The sequence below is a fragment of the Onychostruthus taczanowskii genome, unplaced genomic scaffold (assembly GCF_017590055.1).
Source record: "Onychostruthus taczanowskii isolate IOZ18803 unplaced genomic scaffold, ASM1759005v1 scaffold8, whole genome shotgun sequence".
Lineage (NCBI taxonomy): Eukaryota > Metazoa > Chordata > Aves > Passeriformes > Passeridae > Onychostruthus > Onychostruthus taczanowskii.
The window spans coordinates 14,554,768-14,574,622 of NW_024505892.1; the positions used below are offsets into that span (position 1 = coordinate 14,554,768).

Sequence of the window (19,855 nt, forward strand, 5' to 3'; positions counted from 1 at the left end):
TCGTCAGGGCAGTGGTAAGGTCTTGCATTGCCGAGTCTGTCTTTCTTTTCTAGTTTTTGTATCAACAGGACACACGTACAATGAAACCTCAAATTACACTTCGGCCAGGTTTTCTTGGTCTTATTCCAGATTGGCTCCTAGGCCAGTGCCAATCTGCAGATCAAATCCACGTTCTTTTTTGTTTCCCCTAATTCACATTTTGAGATCTGAGATAATTTTAGTGCTGAAATTCAATGCAAAACAGAAGGTGCAGAAACAAGAGATATGCAAGCCTACATTAAGAAAAAAAATCTAAAAGAAAACATTCATGTTAATCTAATTTTCTGATTTGCAAATGAAGAACATGAAGCAAATTAAGTGGAAAACCTGGTGGAGTAACAAAAAAAAAGTAAGCATATCACTTTTCAATATTGTTTGAGTACCTTCAACCAGGAATTTTGAAAAGAACAGATTTCAGACTGAATTACACATGTTCTCTAGTACTTTCATGTAAGTAAGCAAAAGTTTAGATCTGCATCCGCTCAGTCAGAAATGACAGGCAACTTCAGTTCGCTGATTCCTGTGGGCTAGTCACCTCAGGGAACAAAAGGAATGAGTAATTCCCAAGTGCCACAGAGATACAATAGCAAGCTGAATGCAGACACAGTCAAACAGCAGCACAGACCCTTTAGAAAAATGGCCCATATGCACCTGCCTTCCACAAGTAAAAAAGCATCCAATGGACCCAGTCACCTGAGGATGAGTAAAAATCTTTAGAGCTGCCAATTGAGTCTTGGAGGAAGCACCCATGAAAGAATAAACAAACATACTGCAAAGCAAATGCAACCGAAATGGTGTCACGAGAAGGGCACAGAATACACCCTCTGCTGTATTTATAGAGTTATTTTTGATTTGTAACTTTTTCCCATGTAATAGTAGCACAGTGTGTAAAAAGGTGGTGCAATCTAACCCATACTACAATCTAACCTTGATATCTTAATCAGGATAGAAATCAGCTGAACAGAGCTGGGAAAAACTGGCAGTGCATTTCACTTTCCAAAGGCAGGTTTAGCATGAGCCCAGACTCTACCTGACTAAACCGGTAGGAGTTCAACTCTGGCTGGGTTGATGGTTCTTGTTCTGGAAGCAGAGACTGTGATCAAACCCTGAACCCTGCCTGTGCATCCCACAATAGGCTCTGGAGAGTGGCAGGAAAACAGAGATGCCTTCAGAAGGCATCTATAAATGTGGCCTGTTTCCAGGAACCCACTTGCCACCTTGTTCTTTGAGTTTGTGGACAGATTGTACAGAGATTTCCCTTCCAAAAAATGACCAACCCAAGAGCTTTCTGAGTTTGGCACAACTGCTTTCCTTATTTTGGTAAATGTTCCTATTGTTCCCTGGGGAGACTGCAGCTGTGGCAGTGAAGACAAAACTGGAATACAATCCCTTTTCCACATGGAGAGGCACTGATGAAGGCTCTTTCTGCTCTATATGGGCTTGAAAGGATCCCTGCTCCAGGCTCATTCCACTGTACCCTTCTCACAGCTATGCTCCTGCTGCCTCCTTGCTGGTATGATTAAAGGGCAAAGGAGAGTTTCAGGATTCATTCTCACACTCCCTCCTTCCTAAAAGCCATGCTGTCAAACATTTGCAAAAGTAATAGAAATAAACAAAAGTGAGCTGTGACTGGGGTTTTCCCATTTGTGGTTTGATGAGGACAGAAGGAAACAGACAGTCTCCAGTCACAGCAGATTTATCCTTTATTTCTCTTTTTCACTGTCAACTCCTGACTTCTTTCTCATGCCAATTGATGTTGCTCTTTCATTGCTATGGTCTAAAGTCCCTCACCTAGCCACAGTGTAAAAGAAGAAAAGAAGAGAAAATGCCTAGCTTGACTGGAGCTCACACAAAGGGGAAAATTGCCAAAAATCACCATTGGTCCATGTTTGCAGCAAGTGCTATATAAGCCCTCCCTCCAAACACTGGCTGGGCAGAGGGCTTGGGAGTGAACCACAAAAGCAGCCATGGTCTGGGTGGGAGAAAAGGGGCTGGCTGGGACCACCGGAAGCAGAAGCATCAAACTGATGTCCTGGCTTCTATAATGAAAATGCTTCACATCTCAAGGGGTAAATCCAGTCCTTAAGAGGGCTAAATCCACCCAGGCTTGGCTGCTCTGCAGGACCTCTCTGCTCCTGCTTTCTTTCCAGTGAATGTAAAACACTTCAGCAGAACTGAGGGAAGCATCTTGGTGTACAGCAGGATAAGATCTTTTACACAGGCTAGTCCTACAAAACCCTTGCAATTCCACTGCCTCTCCCAAGCCCTGATCTTTGTGTAAACATCCAGTGTTTTTGGAGGACAGTGCATTCACTTAGTCAGGGATTGACTGGGAGAAACACACTGACTGCAAACAACTCCAGGTGTACCCAAGGCACCTGCCATCTGTTCTCCTTGCCCCAGGGCAATGGCTGTGGTACAACAAACACGTTGCTCTGATGCATTGTGGTGTAAGGTCTGCACCAAACTGAGGGAGGAGTGGACCACAGCAAAAGTTTCAAGTCTGCAAAGCAGAACTGGGAGGTAGAGATGGAATCAGCCTCCTCAGGGAGAGAAGTTGTTCATATAAGGGAACTTGTAAACATTACATATGACAGGCCTTTTCTGTTAATATTCAGGGTGGAGACTGGCTTTGGGGCCTACACCTTTTCTATGTTGATGGGGAAGCTGTGAAGCTGCTCTGGCAAGTAGGTGTAAGAGCAGCTCTTCTGACCCTGGAAGCCTGCACACAACTCTGCGATGTTTGGCAGGAATCCGCATGTGCTTGCTTACTGCTTTTCACAAAACCAGCGAAGATTCCCTCTGTGTTGCCATACAATTACTCTGCCAAACTGTAGCATTTTAGGATTCCTGCTTATTTGTAATAAAATAGTTTGCTTTAAAGTAATTTTGGCATGATTTAAGTGTTTGTGATACACACTATAAAAGAGCTGTTAAATAAAGAATGGTATCAGGAGGGTAAAAAAATCAAATTGTTTTTCTTATGGGCAGGCAGGCAGGCCTATACACACACCTTCCACATACTACAGCCATTATATCCCCCCAACTGTTAAGGGATAAGAAATAATTGTATAGACATACAGCATTATGTGCCAGTGGACAGTCTGGTGATGTGCTATCAATACATCACCCATTACTGTATTATCTTCCCCTGGAAAACTCAAAGGCCTGTATACAGCCAGTGCCAGAACAGTAATCTAAGCTTCTGGCCTGGCTAAGCACCATCCATTAAACTCACATTTTCTTCACAAGTCACACATTTTCCAGATCAGCCCCGTGTCATAATCATGAAACAGACTGAGCTCAGAAATACACCTCTGCAGAGTGCTGGAAGTCAGGGGAAGGCAGAATTGAACTGCATAGGTCCCCTCTGAGATGCTTAACAAACAGGTATGTTTCGATGTATATTTAACAGATGTAATGAAAAATAGATGTTTCTTGTTGAGGAATTCCACTGAAACTATCAGTAGTGGTGCTGCAGCTGCCAAGGAGCCCCAAAAGAAATTCTCAGGAAAAAGTGATGTAGAATGACAATACTTCTGCAAGCATGTACAGCAGCCTATGGAATTTAGTTGGGAAATTAAAAATGTCATGGGACTGATAATTAACAAAAAATCAGCTACAGCAGTGAGTAAAAGATCAGTGGTAAATGCACAGGGCTGCAGACTAATTGATTGAAATTGCTGTAAGTTTCAGCCCTAAACAAGTCACCAGACCAGTGCCACTACAGTAGCATGGAAATTATGGGCCTCAGGAGGACTTAAAAGGTGACCTACAGCAACTCCTCCCACAAAAAGAGAGCAAGTCTCCATTTGCTCTTCTGGACACATCTCTATCGAACCAAAAGTGAATTTTGTACTTTGGATTTCTGCCAGAGTCAAACAGAGATCACCTTTCTGTCCCTTTTCTGTTCTGCATGAAACAGGGCTAGTGCTACACTGGCTGGGTCTGATGTGATTACACAAAGAACAGCTTTGAAGGTGAATTCAGCAGCAGATGTAGCCATTATGTGCATCTGCAAAGTGCTGTACTAAGACAGCCCCATCCTCTGCACATGTGAAACACAGCATCTACAAGGGAAGCAGCAGAAAGGCCACAGTTTCACAAGTGTGTTTTCCACCTAAATCCACTACTGAAGAATTCCCAATCCTGACTCTCAGCCTTAACTCCTCCTTTTCACAAGATCAGCAGACTGGCACCCAGAACAGGGTTGTAATTTGCCTCAGTCAATAAATCAATAGAAATAATATCATATATTTAACATCAAATCTTAATGAATTTTCATAATGGCCTGGTAGAGTGAGTGCTGTATTCCTGATATGCCCAAATTGGCGGGCAGTCACCAACAGAATGACACAGGTCAAGAAGAGGTAGATTTTTCCTAGATTTTTAAAATCTCTTTGGTTGAATCAAATTTTAATATGTGCACACAAATATGTCTTATTAAGATTTATTTTAAACAATTTTAAATTACATACTGTCATACATTACTAAATTACTACATTACACCACTTTCTCTATAGATGTCCAGTACCTAGATTCTCAAGAACTACTTAGTACTGACAAAATGTGTGCCTAAATCTGCTTGTAGACAGTAAACTGTTGCAATTAGCTTTTAAAAATTATGAAGAAACATTTCTCTGAATCTTGTCTATTCCACCACCCTGTTGTTTTCACTGTTCTTAGTGTAGCTTGATCTGGCAGTGCTTTTTTAAACTGCCAAATCTAATATCTCTGAGCAAAGGACAGACTGTACCCACTGCCCTTTAATGGTAAAGAAAGCTGCCTACACTGCAGCCCCCTCTGCACATCTCACCTCATGCTGGTGATGATAGCTGGAACCTTTACCTGGCAAGTGTCTCATCTTTTCCATCCATAACAGCTACCAGAGTTTGTTTTTTTTTCTTTAAGGGGGGGAAAACCCAAAAAAGTATCTCCTCTAAAAGGAAAGAGGAAGCCAGAAATTTGGTAGTGTCTTGGTCCTCCCCCATGATGCTTCTTCCTGCCTGTGAATTTCCACCTGCCCCTTCTGCATATATAAGGCAGCACACGTGGTATACACTGTTTAGTCGCCTGCCTCTGTCCAAACGATTAGTAGCAGTGGGGAGTGATGCTGTTTCTCCTTTCCTCTGCAGTTCACGGGAGGTGAGGGAGCTCTGGCTGGATTCACTTCTTGGGTAAGTACTGCCTTTGAAAAAATCTGTGGCATCATGATTGAAATCCGTGGAGAGCTTCAGATGCAGCTGCACAGAGATGTACAAAAAAGTACATGGGGGAGAGGTGCACCCGCTAAGCATAGCTCATGGGCAGAGCTGACAGAGTTGCTCAGCTGCGGGTGTGCAGATTAATGACCATACATAGCTGTCACCACTTGCTCACTTTTTTGCATGGATTAAAAATGGAAAGCTGCTTTTATTTTGTTTGAATCAGGAGGCAGATAGAGCAGCAGGGCTGAATGCCCTTCCAGAGAAGGGCTTTAGAGTTGTGTGGAAGATCTTGCTGGTTCAGGATCATGCATGCTAGATTGGCTTGCAGAGGAGAAAGCCAAGAAGGGCGCAGTTTTACAAGACTCTTTGTCCATTCCGTGTTCAACAAACAGGCAAACAAAAGGACTGAAGGAAACCAGACTGTCCAGAGCTCCTCCAATCAAACTCCTAATGAAAGTGTTAAGCAGCTGTAATACTGTGAGTATCTTAATTATTTCAGCTCTGTCAGCATAGCGACTTTGAAAAGCTCTGATTTCCAAACCATAGGATTCAGTTAGTCACACATTCTTTGTTTTCTTGCCTAGTCAAAGACACTAAATGCTGGGAACATGGAGAGTCTGATTGAGTGCCAGACAGAGGTAAGCAGCCCTTACGTTTTCCTGGATCCTTCTTGGGTACTGGTGTGAGATTCCTTAGCAAACTAGGGGTGACTCCTCCAGTAGCTGCCGGCTACCCACCCTCACCCAGGAGCGGTCAGAGCTCTTCAAACACAGCTCTTTGCTCTGAGCAGAGGGAGTAGGGCATTGCTGTGGGCAGTCTGTGCATTCCCCTGGCTCACCAGGAGCTTTGCTCAGGGATCTTGAAGGCTTCAAAGCCATCGAGGCTCCCCAGAGGAGTTTGGGAGGAAATTTCCAATGCTGGGGAGGACACAAAAAAGGAGGCTGTGTCCAGCTATGGCTTCTCTGGATGAAAAGCACAGCCTGAAAGAGCGCAGGGTTGTGACCTGCTGGCATGCCTGGGGTGTCTGGCTGCAGAGTTTAACACAGATGCCTTTACCAGGCAGTGAGGCAGTGTCAGTCCTGGGCTGAGGCACCTCTTTAGCAGGTGTTGGGCTTGTCTGGTTATTCCCCAGAGCCTCCCCAGATTTCTGAGGAGCTGCAGCAACTTGCTGGTGGCTCTCACTACTGTGGCAGTTCTGTAACCCTAACATGCTTTTTGCAGGCTGATGCCAAGAAATGTCCCATGTCAGTCCCAGCAGATACTGAAGACAGACTTTGCCTCTCAAACGGTGAGTTTCAAAAACAAACTGAGGAACTGCCTTCTTATATAATGCTTGCAAGCTGGCACTTGTGCAAAACCACCCGAAACTGCCTGCTCCCCCTCCCGGACAGCAAGCCACAGTTCCCACCCAGGAGAGGGCTTAAGCTCTGGAGTGCCACTCATTTGCAAGTTACTTCTTTCTATATGCTCGGTGGCAGAGGTGACAGTGCTGAGTGCCCGAGGTCTTGTATTCCCATTCCCTGGTCCTTAGAGCCAGGTTTCATTGTGTTCCCTGGTAGCAATGGGAAGTAAATGTGTTTCTTTCTCACTCAAGCATTGCCTTTGAGGTGTGGCACTGCAAGTGAGTACCGAGTACTGTACCAGATGTTGCACACCAGAGCAAATAAAACCTCTTAGCAGCAGAACTAGCACTTGTTTTTTCTCACCATGCAAAACCTCAGCAGCTATAAACAACCCAGAGCAGACCATAAACAAGGCAGGGTCAGATTTGGAGCAGACAATCATATCAGACCAGTTTTCAGGAGTATCAGAAGCTAATATTTTAAATTACACTATAATGTTGGGTGACTTTCTCAATTTTTTTTAACCCCTACCTACCAAGAGCTTATGCTAAGTCACAAAGAGAGGTCCTGAGAATTTCTCATCGGGCTAAGACAACTTCATTTCGGAGTAGAAGGCATGACATTTATTGAAAATTTGCAGAAGGCAAATCCTTTAGAAATCTTTCTTGCAAAAGGTTCCTTCTCTCACTGTTTATCAAAGGGGAAAAAAAGGCGCACCACACTGCAATACAATTATCCTCTTCAAATTCCTGGCCCTCCTCTTTATGGAGCAGATGCAAAACCCATGCGAAGGGATTTCTAACTGTGAAGCCAGTAAGCGCTTACTCTGATGCTCCCATCCTCTGGAGCAGGTATCATGTTCCACTGGCTGGGGGACAAGCACTCGCTCTAGGAGCATTGTCATTAGAGCTGGCTCCAGAGCTGGCAGAGCTGGAGCCATGTTTTCATTTCAGGCTGTGAAAGAGGTCAAAAACTAGGAGCCCCTACTTCTACTCTTGCCCTAAGGCAGGGGCACAACCAGACCATGTAGTGAAAATGATTGTCATTGCCAGCTGCCAAAGTAGAATATCTGCCTCAGTTATCAGAGAAACTGCTGCACTATCAAAAATCTCTATAAGTGTTGTTATTTCTGTGCCTTGTATGTTCCCACTCTCTAAGAAGAAACAGTGACTAGAATGTAAAAAACACCCAACCCAAAACAGGAAAGGTGGTGGCCTTAGGGGTATGGCCACAGTTTTACAGTTTAGGCAGTTGTTTCCATAGTAACCACTTAGTTGTCTCTCAGTTTCTCCCAGTTTGGTTTGTTTCAACATACATCTCTGCACTGCACACAGATGAAAGAGCACATAGTGCTCTGTTTTTTGGTTTTTAATTTTAAATTGATCTTTTGTTTCCCTTTTACTTGCAGCAGATGAAACAAAGAAAAGAAAGAAGGTGATATCACAGTCATTTACTCTGAGACAAAGCCTTACCAAAAGAAATTCCTCAGGACAGCTAGACTTGGGTACCAAAATCACTCTGTTTGGCCATCCTCTGGCACTTATCTGTGGGGAAGATGACACACTGCCCCAGCCAGTCCAGGTAAGGATGTACAGTTATAGTGGAACTGTTTACAAAGGCCTGGAGTGTCAAAGAGGGAAATGGCTTCAAACTGACAGACAGTAGGGTTAGATTGGACATTGGGAAGAAATTCTTGACTGTGAGGGTAATGAGGTCACCCAGAGAAGCTGTGTCTGCCCCATCCCTAGAAGTGTTCCAGGCCAGGTTGGATGGGACTTGGAGCAACCAGGTCTAGTGGAAGATGCCTATGGAATGAGATGATCTTTAAGGTCCCTTTCAGCCCAAACCATTCTATGATTCTGTGATACCTCTGACTTAAGTGTGAGGCAAGATACCCAATACTTCTGCTGCATCATCCAGGAGATGATTCTGGTGTTTCCCAACACACATGCCCTTGATAAGCTCAGGGCCTATCCCAGATGTAGGAGTCAGGTCTGAGGGTTTTGTTCAGCTCACCCAACTTTCACTGGAAGTAACTTGGAGTGTAGAGAACCCAGGACCAGGAATTAAAGATCTGCTTCTTAATATAATAATCTGTGATTTTAAATAAGTAATTTAAATAAATCTTTCAGTAGCATAAACTTCCAAGGATTTCTGTATTTCCATGAAAAACAAGTGTTTAGCTATGGACTGTCACAAAAAATAACTAAACAATAACTTCTGAATAAAAATGGTCTTGTAACAGTTCTACCATTGAATTGGCTTTCCCAATAGACATGCATTTGTCTCTACTAAGTAATATTTGCCTGGCTTGTGAGAGAGGGGATGTGAACTAAGATTTAAGCCATCCCTTGCTTCCTTCTAGAAGGAAGCAAGGATGACTCCACTGAAGTTAGTGGAATTCATCAGTTCAAAAAGAAGGTGGATTAAGGGAAAATCAAGACTACTTCCCACGTAACGTACTTGGAGCAAGAACTAGATATGGAACTAATCAGTGTACCTTCTGACAATTTTTCTTCTATTTCTAAAGAAATGTTCACCTTCCGTCATCCAAGTAACCGTCCTTCCATTCCTGTCTGACTTTTTCCCTGCAGGATCTCCTGGCCATATTGTATATGAAAGGACCTTCTACTGAAGGGATATTCAGGAAAACTGCCAATGAGAAAGCACGAAAGGAATTGAAGGAGGACCTAAACAAAGGCGGGAATGTTGATCTGAAAAGCAAATCTGTGCACCTGCTGGCAGTGGTTTTGAAGGTGAGTAATTCTGAGCTGTACTGCTGGGGGGACATTGCTAATATGCACAGGATGAATCCAGTGCTCCGAGCTGATCTAGGTGGGACTTTCGGCTAAGGCCAGAACTAAGACAGACTGAATTCTTCAAGCTTAGGAAAGTTTGGCCTTTTCTACCTGATTGTTAGTTCTACTTGTCGGGCTGCTGATTTCCTGAGGAAACTCACTTTGTCCTCAGCATCCTCCCAGGGAGCAATAGTGAGATTTGTGAGTGAAGGAAAAGCAACTGAAAGCTGGATCCTGTTACTGCACTAGTGCAAGTGCTTTTGCATTGCACTGCTCTGTCAGTGCTGATGGTCAGGTAGCTCAAGTCAACCTGCCTCTTAGAGAGCCCAGGTGACAGTAATACTCTCTCTGTGCTCAGGGATAGTGTCAACATTTCATCTAAATCTCTTGGCCTTGCAGGACTTTCTCCGAAATATTCCCTCCAAGCTCCTATCAGCTGACCTCTATGAGAAATGGATGCAAGCTCTAGAGAAGCCAAGCAAGCAAGAAAAAATTGAAGAATTGAAAGAGTAAGTTTTTCAACCAGGAAATTTTGCAACCAGTGCCAATGTAATGGAGCGGCTGGTAGAGGCCAACAGTGTCTTTCGAAATCAAGACACTCATTTAAAAGCCTGTCCTTTGTATCAGCTTGCTATTGCTCCATGGGGTTTGCTTTAGAGGGCTCCAGCAGCAGCACTTCCTGAAGTTACTTCAGATTGCTTTATGAAACCACCAATGGAGGAAGAGGGCAGAGGCTGCAGTGCCTCAGCTAACACGGTCACAGTGCTGTGGGACAGGCACTGACATGGAGCCTTCACAGCTGCTGGGGGTGAGGTCAGGCACATGGAGACCACCACTGTGTTTTGGTCTTCAGGAACAGCAGGTGGGGGGGCTGACTGGGAGTGCTTTGAAAGTCCCACAACACAACAACAGGCATTGGGAAGCCTCCAGTGACATTTCCTGATGTCACCCCATCTATTCCAGGACACGGGCTTCTGCATTGCTGCCTTTCCATCAAGACCTTGTAATTCAAGGTGTCAGAATTAACCCCACACTCAGCTACAGATGGGGATTTCTGAAAGATACAGAGAGCACACGCATGCCCCTTTCTGGAGGAAGTGGTGTCACTCTAAGTTTAATTGAGACTTGCTCAAATCGAGAAGCAGAGGCCACCGCACCATCAACTAACGTGACATTTTGTTTGTGTTCACGCAGGGTGGCTGACAAGCTGCCGAGACCAAACCTCGTCTTGCTCAAGCTCTTGCTTTCTCTGCTCCACCACATCAGCCAGAATGCCCAGACCAACAGGATGGACTCCAGCAACCTGGCCATCTGCATTGGCCCAAATATGCTGAGCCCAGGGACGGACAGCGCGCTCCCGCTGGAAGTGCAGAAGGAGATGAACGACAAGGTGCGCTGAACTCACTGAGCAGCCGTTCCCTCTGGGGCAATTTAGAGCCATCCATAGGGATCCATGCCGCTGCCATTGCAGCAGCTGGACAGAACAGCACCCCTGGGTCTTGGGGGTGCCCCTCAGCTCAGGTGTCCCTCAGCCTACCATGGGATGGCATGGGCCAGGCTGCCCCTCACCTCGCCTCCTCTGAGCAAAAGCAGCAGCTGCCCTGCAGCCCCTAAAGTCACAGCACAGCTCCTGCAGACTTTGCTTGCGGAGGGCAAGGGGCACCCGTGGCCATTGTCACCCCTGGGCTCTCGGGCAGCGAGGCCAAAGCTGTGGCTGATGGTGTTTTGTCTGTATTGTCTGCAGCATCAGGCCTTATCCCCCATGGTGGACTCACCCTTGGACTTTAAGGCAGAGTTTTGGCAGAAGCCAACCTGCTCTGTGCTGTCCTTCCTACAAAGACAGCAGGCAGGGTCAGGAAAGAATCTTCAATATGTCTTGACTGAAATGGCTGTTTTCTGTGTGCAGGTGACAGTGTTGGTGGAGTTCCTCATAAACAACTGCTTGGAAATATTTGAGGGGGACATTGCCTTCCCTGCCTGTGCTTTGGCTGAGGAGTCACCAGAGCACACAGACAGCTCCACAGGTATGAGAAGGGACTGGGCATGTCACTGAGTGGGCCAAATTACTGAATTTGGTATGTGAATGTATCTGTGGAAACACAGAGAGTTCAAGGTTGTTGAAGCCCTCTTCTGAAATCTCTCTGTGTAGTTCTCTTTCATCCTCAGCTGGTCAGTGAAAACTGATGTCTGCTTTCTCCCCACAGAACAACTCTGTGCAGCTCATCAGAATGACTCTGCCTATGACAGCCCAGATCCTGAAGCAGAATGCAGTCCCTGTACCTCTGAGATGAAGCAGACCAAAGGGAGAAGTGCTACTGTGAGCAGAAAACATCCAACAAATATCTCTGCCCCTTCCCTGACTAATTTCAGAAATGACATCAGCACAATGGACAGGAGGTACTCAGAGTCAGACTTGTCCTTCCAGAACTGCCTTGATGACACGATAAGGAAACAAAGGCTAAACAAAAGTGAGGACAATTTTCCAGTTCAGCAGAAACTGCTATGGATGGAGGCACTGGAGGAACGTCTTGCAGGCTTACCTTCACAATTGTCAACTGACTCTCTACCAAAAACATCCTCCAGTTGCTCCCTGGAGAGCTCTGATGGCTCAGTTTTCACCAGCTCCCCCATAGTTTCACCCTCTAGTCCCAAAAAAACCTTTTTAAATAGGCCTCAGTCCTTTTCCACCAAGGCCACCAAAGACTGCAGTACACCTAGCAGAGAGATCAAAAAACATTCCATGTCATTCTCTTTTGCAAACCGCAGGAAAACACTAATAAAAACCCAAAGTTGGGGGCCTGGAAAACCCATGTTTTTTCAGAGGGACAGTTTCACAAAGAAAGAAGATCACTTCTCCTGCAGAATTGTCCAGGAGGGCAGCCGTAATGATGACAAACTACTGCCTGTGGAGTATCAGCAAAGGCCCCGTCTCAGGTCAGTTGATGAAGTGTTCAGAGAGGTAGACCAGAAAAACCCTAGAAGACCACCCTCTTATGAAGAGGCTGTTAAAAACTGCCTGGCCACTACAGTTCCCTCCCAAAATCTCACGGTTCAGACTCTGAGATTAGCAGTGTCAAACCAGGATGTTTTGCTGCCTCATCCATGCAGCCACAGTGCGCAGGACACAGCATATATGGATCTGAGGGATCTACGCAAGGCCAGAGTTTCTGCAACAAAGGATTCTGACATGGAAACTGAAACCTTCAGCATCTCTGTGGGAGTAAACTCCCGTGTGAATTTACCCGTGACCCCAGGAGTCTACCGGATGAGAGCCATGTCTGAGTCCTGTCAAAAGAACAAACTCGAATATGTGGCTCGGAGGTGCAGCCAGCCGGTTTTTGAGGTAGAGCAGATCCAGTATGCTAAGGAGTCCTATGTTTAAAAAGCCTGTTCTTTCTCTTTGCATTGTACAGAGTAAATATTGTAAAAATAGACATCTTACTAATCATTTGTAGGATTTTACATTCAAGAGACAAAGAATAAGCTAGCTCTTCATGAACTTTTTTCTGAAGTGTCAGTCAGCTTGACATGTCACATCCTTTCACCACAAGCGTTGATGGTGACGACCTGTGTATCATTATGTGAAAATGTAAGTTAGTATGCTGTACATAACCTGTTTTGTGGGAAGAGTAGTTAGCAGATGATACACAGTGTTGTTTTTGTTTTCCTCAAATGACAATTACAAGGTTGGCAGGTCCAAAACCTGCCTCACCTTCTTTATGTTTTCTGTATAGTCACAGACCCTGTACCATTTTTCGTGTCTGTATGTGTACCAGGCTGATGCAGTGCTTTGCTGATTTTCTGCATTAAATGTGGTCTGGCAGTTACTTTAATGGGGGAAGAGCTATTCTGTCATCTAGGTCACTTCAACACTCTTCCATAAACACCCTGTATGTGCTGCCGTTCCATCTTCCTGCTTGCTGGTGATAAGAATGATCTGACCACTGAGCAGCATAGTGTTGTACACTGAGCCTGGGGTTAGAGCCCTATGAGGTCATTATGGGAAAGTATGAAGTAACCCTCAAGTGTCCTGAGGTGCTTTTAGACTAAATAAACTGGACAGGCAAAGAAAGGAAAAACAAGAAAGGAAAAGTAAGAAAGAAAGCAAGAAAGAAAAAAAGAAAAAACAAACAAAAACTCCTACAAGGAAATATTCTGGATTCCAGCTTTAAATAGTTATAGTTAATCGAAAAAAAAAAAAGACAAAAAAGAAAATAGTAGGTGGTATTCTTATAAACTTGTAAAAATGACTGGAAGTGCAATGTGCTTTTATGGGTCAGCATAGCCTTAAACCAGAAGCAGGGAGACATTTTTCTCCTGTGTAACTTCACTACAATAAAACATTTTTCTGCATGAATGCTTAAGTGTCCATTGTCTGATTTTAAAATATCCAGGCCCTACTTTTACTGTACCTACTTTTCTACAGGTACTGCAGGTCTGCTTGAATGATGTGGCACAGCTGAGTAGCAGGAAGCACAGTAAATGACCAGCAGTATCACTGCTATTGTTGTAAGAGGCTGCAGGCTACAAATCCCTCTCTGACAGGAAAACAACTTATACTACCACGTAACAGCAGTTAAGCTGCAAAGAGGTGATGCTGCTCCAAAAGTGAAACACATTAAAAATGGCATGCCATCTTCTCAGGATTCATGTTTTCCAGGTGTAGGGGTTCCCAGGACACAGAGAAAAGGGAAGGTAGGTGCCTGACCTGATAGAAGAAATTATGAGAAGGACCATATTGGTAAGCTTTAACTAGAGAAAACATTTCTGTCAGCCACCCAAACAGTGGCACTCTGCTTCCAAGCAAGCTGAATGAGAGGGCTATGACAATCCCGCTCAGAAAGCTTACCTGGGCTTAAATATTCAGTATAGATGAGTCTAAATCTTCCAACTCCTGGATAAGAAGGACCATTTGGAAAAGATCACCTTCAATTGGTGGAGGAAAAAGGAGAGAAGCTCTATAAATTGTAAACCAAAAAGGGCTGAGGTGGAGTTGTACAGAAGAGTGGCCTAGTCCCCCTTATCCTGCTCTTGCATTTCTTGAAGTCCAGGGAACACCATGATTAAAGAAAATGTGAATACAAACAGACCCCAAAAGACACTTACCTCCTCCTTGACAGATAACTTTTGACTTCCTTCATCCCTTGAGACTTGACTGTTTAGTCAGCATTATTTTCACATCATATCTCTCCACAGAAGTGATTTTTCTTCTATACAGGCAGATAAGAGACCTCAAAAGATTAGAATTACACAGGAAGTAGAGAACTTTGCTTTAGCACTTACTTATCTGCCTTTGGTTCAGAAAACCATTTCATCATGCTACCACTCCACCCTACTGCATCCTAGGATCCAGACCAACTATCTGGGACTCCAAGAGTAAGGTCTTTTAACTCCTACATCCAACAAGTGGATTATCTATTTTACAAGTGCCATGCCAAAGCTGCCTTTGACTCCTCAGCCAGAAAGACCAAACACCCATTTACAAATGGGTCCGCTGGAGATGGATTTTGGTAGAAGAGTTGAATGATGACAGTCAGCCTTCCACTCTTCACAAGTTTCTCCATCGTCAGTATTGCACCACTTGCTTCACATACACAGAATTTTCTAATTAAATTTCATAAAGACATTCCAAACATGAATTTGGAGGTAGGACTGGAAGAGGGAAAAAAGCAATATTAAAGCAGAAAATCCAAGCCACTGCCTTGTAAGGCAATGCTGGAATTAAGGCTGGTGATGCAGCTTGAATTCAGTCCCTTGTGTTTGCATCCTACTGTTGTCTTCAAACACATGGTGCACTCTGTTCTTCCCCTGCACTGGTAAGGAAAAAAGGTTGTGCAGCAAAGGAGAAAATTTTAATTCTGGTACAGTACAGTTTGCCTAGCAGACATCCAGGTTTTGGACATATAGCTATGTCTCGTTCGCTAGGATTCAAAAGAACAAACAGAAGAATAAAGGAGATCCTCATGGAGTACCTCTTTCCAGGTTGTACACCAGGAAGTTGCAAACTTGTTCCCTGCCACTTGAATTAGGATGGCACCTTACAGAAAAGGGATGATAGTATCAACTCTATGTCCAAACATTAGTGAAGATTGAGATAAACATTATGCCTGCAGGTTTCACAAACATTCAGACTGCAGGCATTCAAACACTCAGGTGCAGACTGCAGATATAGACATGTATATTTATTTATCTGTATGAAAGGCTTATATTTACGTAAGCTTGTGCTTCATCTTCTGCACAGTCTGCAGAAAATGAGGCATAGGCTCTTTGTGTCTTATTTCTCTGGATTCCTGGAACTGAATTGAGTGCAGGTAGAACACAGTTGTCTGAAATAAGGTGTCCCTTCAAGTCATTTGGATATCTTACAATCATAGGAATCTCCTAAGGCATCAAAAGTGGTTACAATTCCAGATACTTAGGTTGTAAAATCCTTTCCCAGTCTTCTCTGTCTGTAATGCAAGCTTAGATTCCCACCTCACACATACATGATACATTTAGATACCTTGAATGTAGAGCTCTATCATCTAGGGCTGACATTTTTACTGCCATCAGAGAAACAGTAACATTCGGGATTTTAGGCACCATCTAAGCCTTTGAAAGAAGCCTTCTTGAGCTTAAGCTCTCATGCTTAAGCCCCGTCCCAGAGTTTGGTGCTTTCTGCTCCATCCCACCACAGAAAACTCTGATTCAGACCTTTATCTTTTCCATCCTTAGCCCTCATCTCTGCCTCATTTTCATTCCCTCTCCATTCCCAGCCTCCATTCCTGACCTCATCCAGCTATTTCTGTTATAATTGAACAAGCCCCAACCTTTGACTTGCTCTCAAAGTCCCAATTTCATTTCCTCTCCATCCCTCAAACCACTTCTCTCAGTCAGCTAGTTTCAGTTTACCTCTTCCAATTCTTACACATTTTCCTGTCTCACCTGCACTGATTGTTATTGCAATAAGCCCCATCATAACTCATCTAGCCTCAGTCCCACCCACATGCCTTATGTTGTTTTTGGCTCTGTAAATATAGAGAATCAGAATGGGAGAGGGAAACTCCCAGTAAGCTACAAGAAAAAAAGTACAGAATTCATAAAGTCCGTTGATGACCTCAATTCACAGCTGTAACCATGGAAAACCTCAGGATGAACCTTCCATGGCCAGAGGGCCTTGAATTTTTGGGATTTCAGCAAGCAATCTGCATATCTCTTGTTGTATGGAAATATGGGCTGTCAGATGTGATGGAAGGACATTTGGAACTAGGTTAAGGTGAAATAAGGAGTCAAAATAAGCCATTGCACCTGTGCTTCATGAAACCAATGCACCAACTATGGTGTAAGGGATATTTTCAGTAATTTGCTCAGTTCTTTGAGAACAGGCATTGTGAGTAATTTTTTTTTTCTGCCTCTGTGTGATATTCACTTGCCCTCTGAACAGGGAAAAGCTGTGAGACAAGCAGAGAAGCAGATAAACAAAATTCTTATCTCTCTTGCTGTGCCTGTGTTGTGCTAGAGTGCAAATGGAGATTGTTTACCTAAAGTGAGGATGTTTTGTTCCCTTGGCCTATCAGGGCCAAGAGTGTGTGTGTGTCAGACTGTCTGCTGACAGTCACAGAACAGTCAGGAGATGAGTGCAGTGCTGTGCAGTTGTGAGCAGGGTGAGTGCAAGGCAGATTCAGTTTAGCTGCAATGTATACAGTACAGCATAATAAAGTGATTATTTAACCTTCTGATGATGGAGTCAGATGCACCATTTTCTCTCCCTCCACAATGTCAGAATCACCATTGATTTACAATGCCTCTGCAAGCAAGATCTTGAGGGAGAAGCCTTCTCATCTGTCTGATCTCTTCTCTGAGCTATTATCTGAAGGGCACTTATTTCTGGGAACTGTGAAAACTAAAGAGACAATGGATTCACACCCGAGGAAGAACAACTTCTAGCCACTTAGCAATGATGCACAACAGAATTGTTACTGCCGTGGTCGTTTTCTGTGAGAGCTGCCTTAACGTAACCCAAGTGGCTCTGCTCTGGACACAGTCACAGAACAGAACCACTGCTCTACGTAAGATCTTTCTTCTGTATATTCCCCCCATGATTGCTACCTGTGTACCCCAGGCACAAGATGCCACACTGATGTAATGTTTGCTGGTGCAAACCCATGGCAAAAATATTAGTGAGCGGCATTACACCTACCTTGTGGCCCACACTTTGTATTTCATATTTACCTCTTTACAACATGGACAGCTGGGTTTTCCTTTTGGTGTGTGCATTTCGCTCTTCAGAGTTCCTTATACTATATGCAGCTTGATGAAATAGGATTTGAAATCTTCTTTGGACATCATGTAACTGATTGACAAGACTGCATATCCTGCATTGACAGGTAGTATTAGGGAATGTAGAGCATCCTGTTGATCACCCAGAACTCTGTTGTTTTTGAAAGGGAACCACTCTGTAGGACGTGACTGTGGTCCACTTATAATAAAGCCAAGAACTTTGGAGTCTGTTTTGTTTTGCTGTGGGGTTTTTTGGTTTTTTTTTCTTTGTTGTTGTTGTTGTTTTGGTTTTTTTTTGTTTTTCTCTTCAGCTTTTTGCTTAGAACTAGATCTCTAATTTCTTCTAACACTAAAGCCAAAACAGATAGTTTGGGGATTCTGCTTGGGTTATGTATACTTTAATGTCAAAAAGCTAATACTGATGTTAAAAGCTAATAATAAAATTATTGGCTCATAGCTCAGTTCCATATTGTAGGGAGTTCCACACAGGCAGTTTTTATGTATGGTTCCTCTTGTAATATTGTTATCAAATGTCTCTAATTACTGCATGGAGAAGTATCACAGCTGATAAAAACCCCATCTGTGTTGTTTTTTGTCCGGCAATAGGAGTTTTTATTTCTGTACTGACTGTTCTGGTTTTGGTGCTGATACATCACAGGAGACCAGGTGGTTTGCTGCAGCACCACCAGCTTATTCCCAAGGTGTCTCATTCCTTGCCCATAAACTGCAAGTGACAATTTCAGCTTCCCATCATACCCAGGAAGGTCTCTCAACCTGAGAAGGGAATATTACTTTTTACTACAGTGAGGCCACTTGGCTATCACAGGGGTGACCTCTGAACAAATAAGAACATGATGCTACTCTGGTAGCAGTGTGGCAGACCACAGTTAGTGTGGCTATCGTGTGTTTCCAGGAGGACAATTTCTGACTACAGGAAAAGGAAACCCACCTTCAGTAGGCTTTCTGGTTACATTTTTCTCTGAATTTTGTTAGCAGTCAGTCCTTATCAACATGTGTCATCAGAACAGAGTGAAACATTCAGAAAGCTAGAAATTCAGAAGATGGAGCAATTTTTAAATAAAAAGTCTGACAATGATAGAGAAAAAGTTCCATGGGAAAAGGGCAACCACTGTTGGAGAAGTGATGTAATCCTCATATGGATAGCTGACTATCGTATAGGTAGCTGTCTGCAAGTCTCTGTGGATGCTAGGTAAAAAATTGCTTTTTATGCCTGTCAGTTATTCAGTAATACTAATTATCTTATAATGTTTTTTCTATAAATACTTTTTTTATTGCTTTAATCAGTCTTTACCATTCACTGTGATAAATACAACAATTTAAATCTCACTTCTGAGTGAAACCCATTTCAAGTTCTAGCTGTTCTTCTACACAGGGAGAGGAAAACAGATTATTTTCTTTTTCTAACCTGAGGTGGCAGCACATAAGTCTGAACAAATGGCTCACAAAATCTAAACACGGCTGACTCCATTGAGCTCTGCTTCCTCTGCTAGGTAATAATATGAAAAGGTTTCTATGAAGGGTTTCACACTTTCTAAACAAAACATGCTCTTCAGCCAACAAGTCTATTTACAGAACTGATCCAACGGCTGCCCAAAACTCTTCCTTCCTACAACCCACAAACCTCCCACCAACTTCCTTGACAAATGCAACAGTTCATGTTCAAGCCCTACACCTTCAGTATCCCACAGGTTATGCTGAAAATTATAAAACTATATTAAAAAAATTTTAAAGCCAAATCCAAGCAGTTTCCAAGTCAGGTGATCAGAGAAGATGCTCTTACAACACAGATTAGGGATTTTTCTGTTTTTCCACATGCTTGCTGCACAGTCTTGGGCCATGCAAGTCTCTCCACCATAAAGATTTAGCAAGTGCACCTGTGCAGCTGTGCCTGTGATTCACCTACCAGATTTCTTCAACACAACTGGTGAGAAAGCAACCACAGCGTCATTCAACAACTTTGCAGGGCTGTGCTCCGAGGTGTACACAATGTTACACAATACAATAGAGAGATGCACACCCCTCTTGTAAGCTACAGACACCAGAAGACATGGCACTTGAGAAGTCCTTGGGTGTGAGAAAGAGCAGAGCAGCCCCTATTTCTCCACAAGTCATCAGAAGGATGATTTTGAGATAAAGAGCAGAGACTTGTAGTTAGGGTGTTCAACATCTGGGTCTGCTTTTTCCAAAA

At 43.6% G+C, this 19,855-nt stretch overlaps 1 protein-coding gene across 2 annotated transcripts; it reads left to right on the forward strand.

The window, feature by feature from the left end:
- Window positions 1-5,135: 5,135 nt before the first annotated feature.
- Window positions 5,136-13,696, forward strand: LOC121346202 (T cell activation RhoGTPase activating protein). Of its 2 annotated transcripts, none has more exons than XM_041423786.1 (10): window positions 5,136-5,216; window positions 5,639-5,723; window positions 5,831-5,884; window positions 6,468-6,534; window positions 7,998-8,170; window positions 9,184-9,345; window positions 9,787-9,896; window positions 10,582-10,777; window positions 11,294-11,411; window positions 11,592-13,696. In XM_041423786.1, exons 2-10 carry the CDS (start codon window positions 5,697-5,699, stop codon window positions 12,767-12,769), a joined length of 2,085 nt encoding a protein of 694 aa, XP_041279720.1. In that variant the 5' UTR covers window positions 5,136-5,216; window positions 5,639-5,696; the 3' UTR covers window positions 12,770-13,696. The 2 variants fall into 2 exon arrangements, with proteins under 2 accessions (XP_041279720.1, XP_041279721.1); XM_041423787.1 differs by having other exon boundaries at window positions 8,001-8,170.
- Window positions 13,697-19,855: the final 6,159 nt, after the last annotated feature.

What these genes read in the sequence shown, in the direction of transcription:
- LOC121346202 (XM_041423786.1), top strand. Translation starts at nt 5,697, where the DNA reads ATGAAAGTGTTAAGCAGCTGTAATACT. An exon ending in TGCTGGCAGTGGTTTTGAAG is followed by an intron (nt 9,346 to 9,786) that starts GTGAGTAATTCT and finishes TTGGCCTTGCAG; the next exon opens with GACTTTCTCCGAAATATTCC. An exon ending in AGAAGGAGATGAACGACAAG is followed by an intron (nt 10,778 to 11,293) that starts GTGCGCTGAACT and finishes TTCTGTGTGCAG; the next exon opens with GTGACAGTGTTGGTGGAGTT.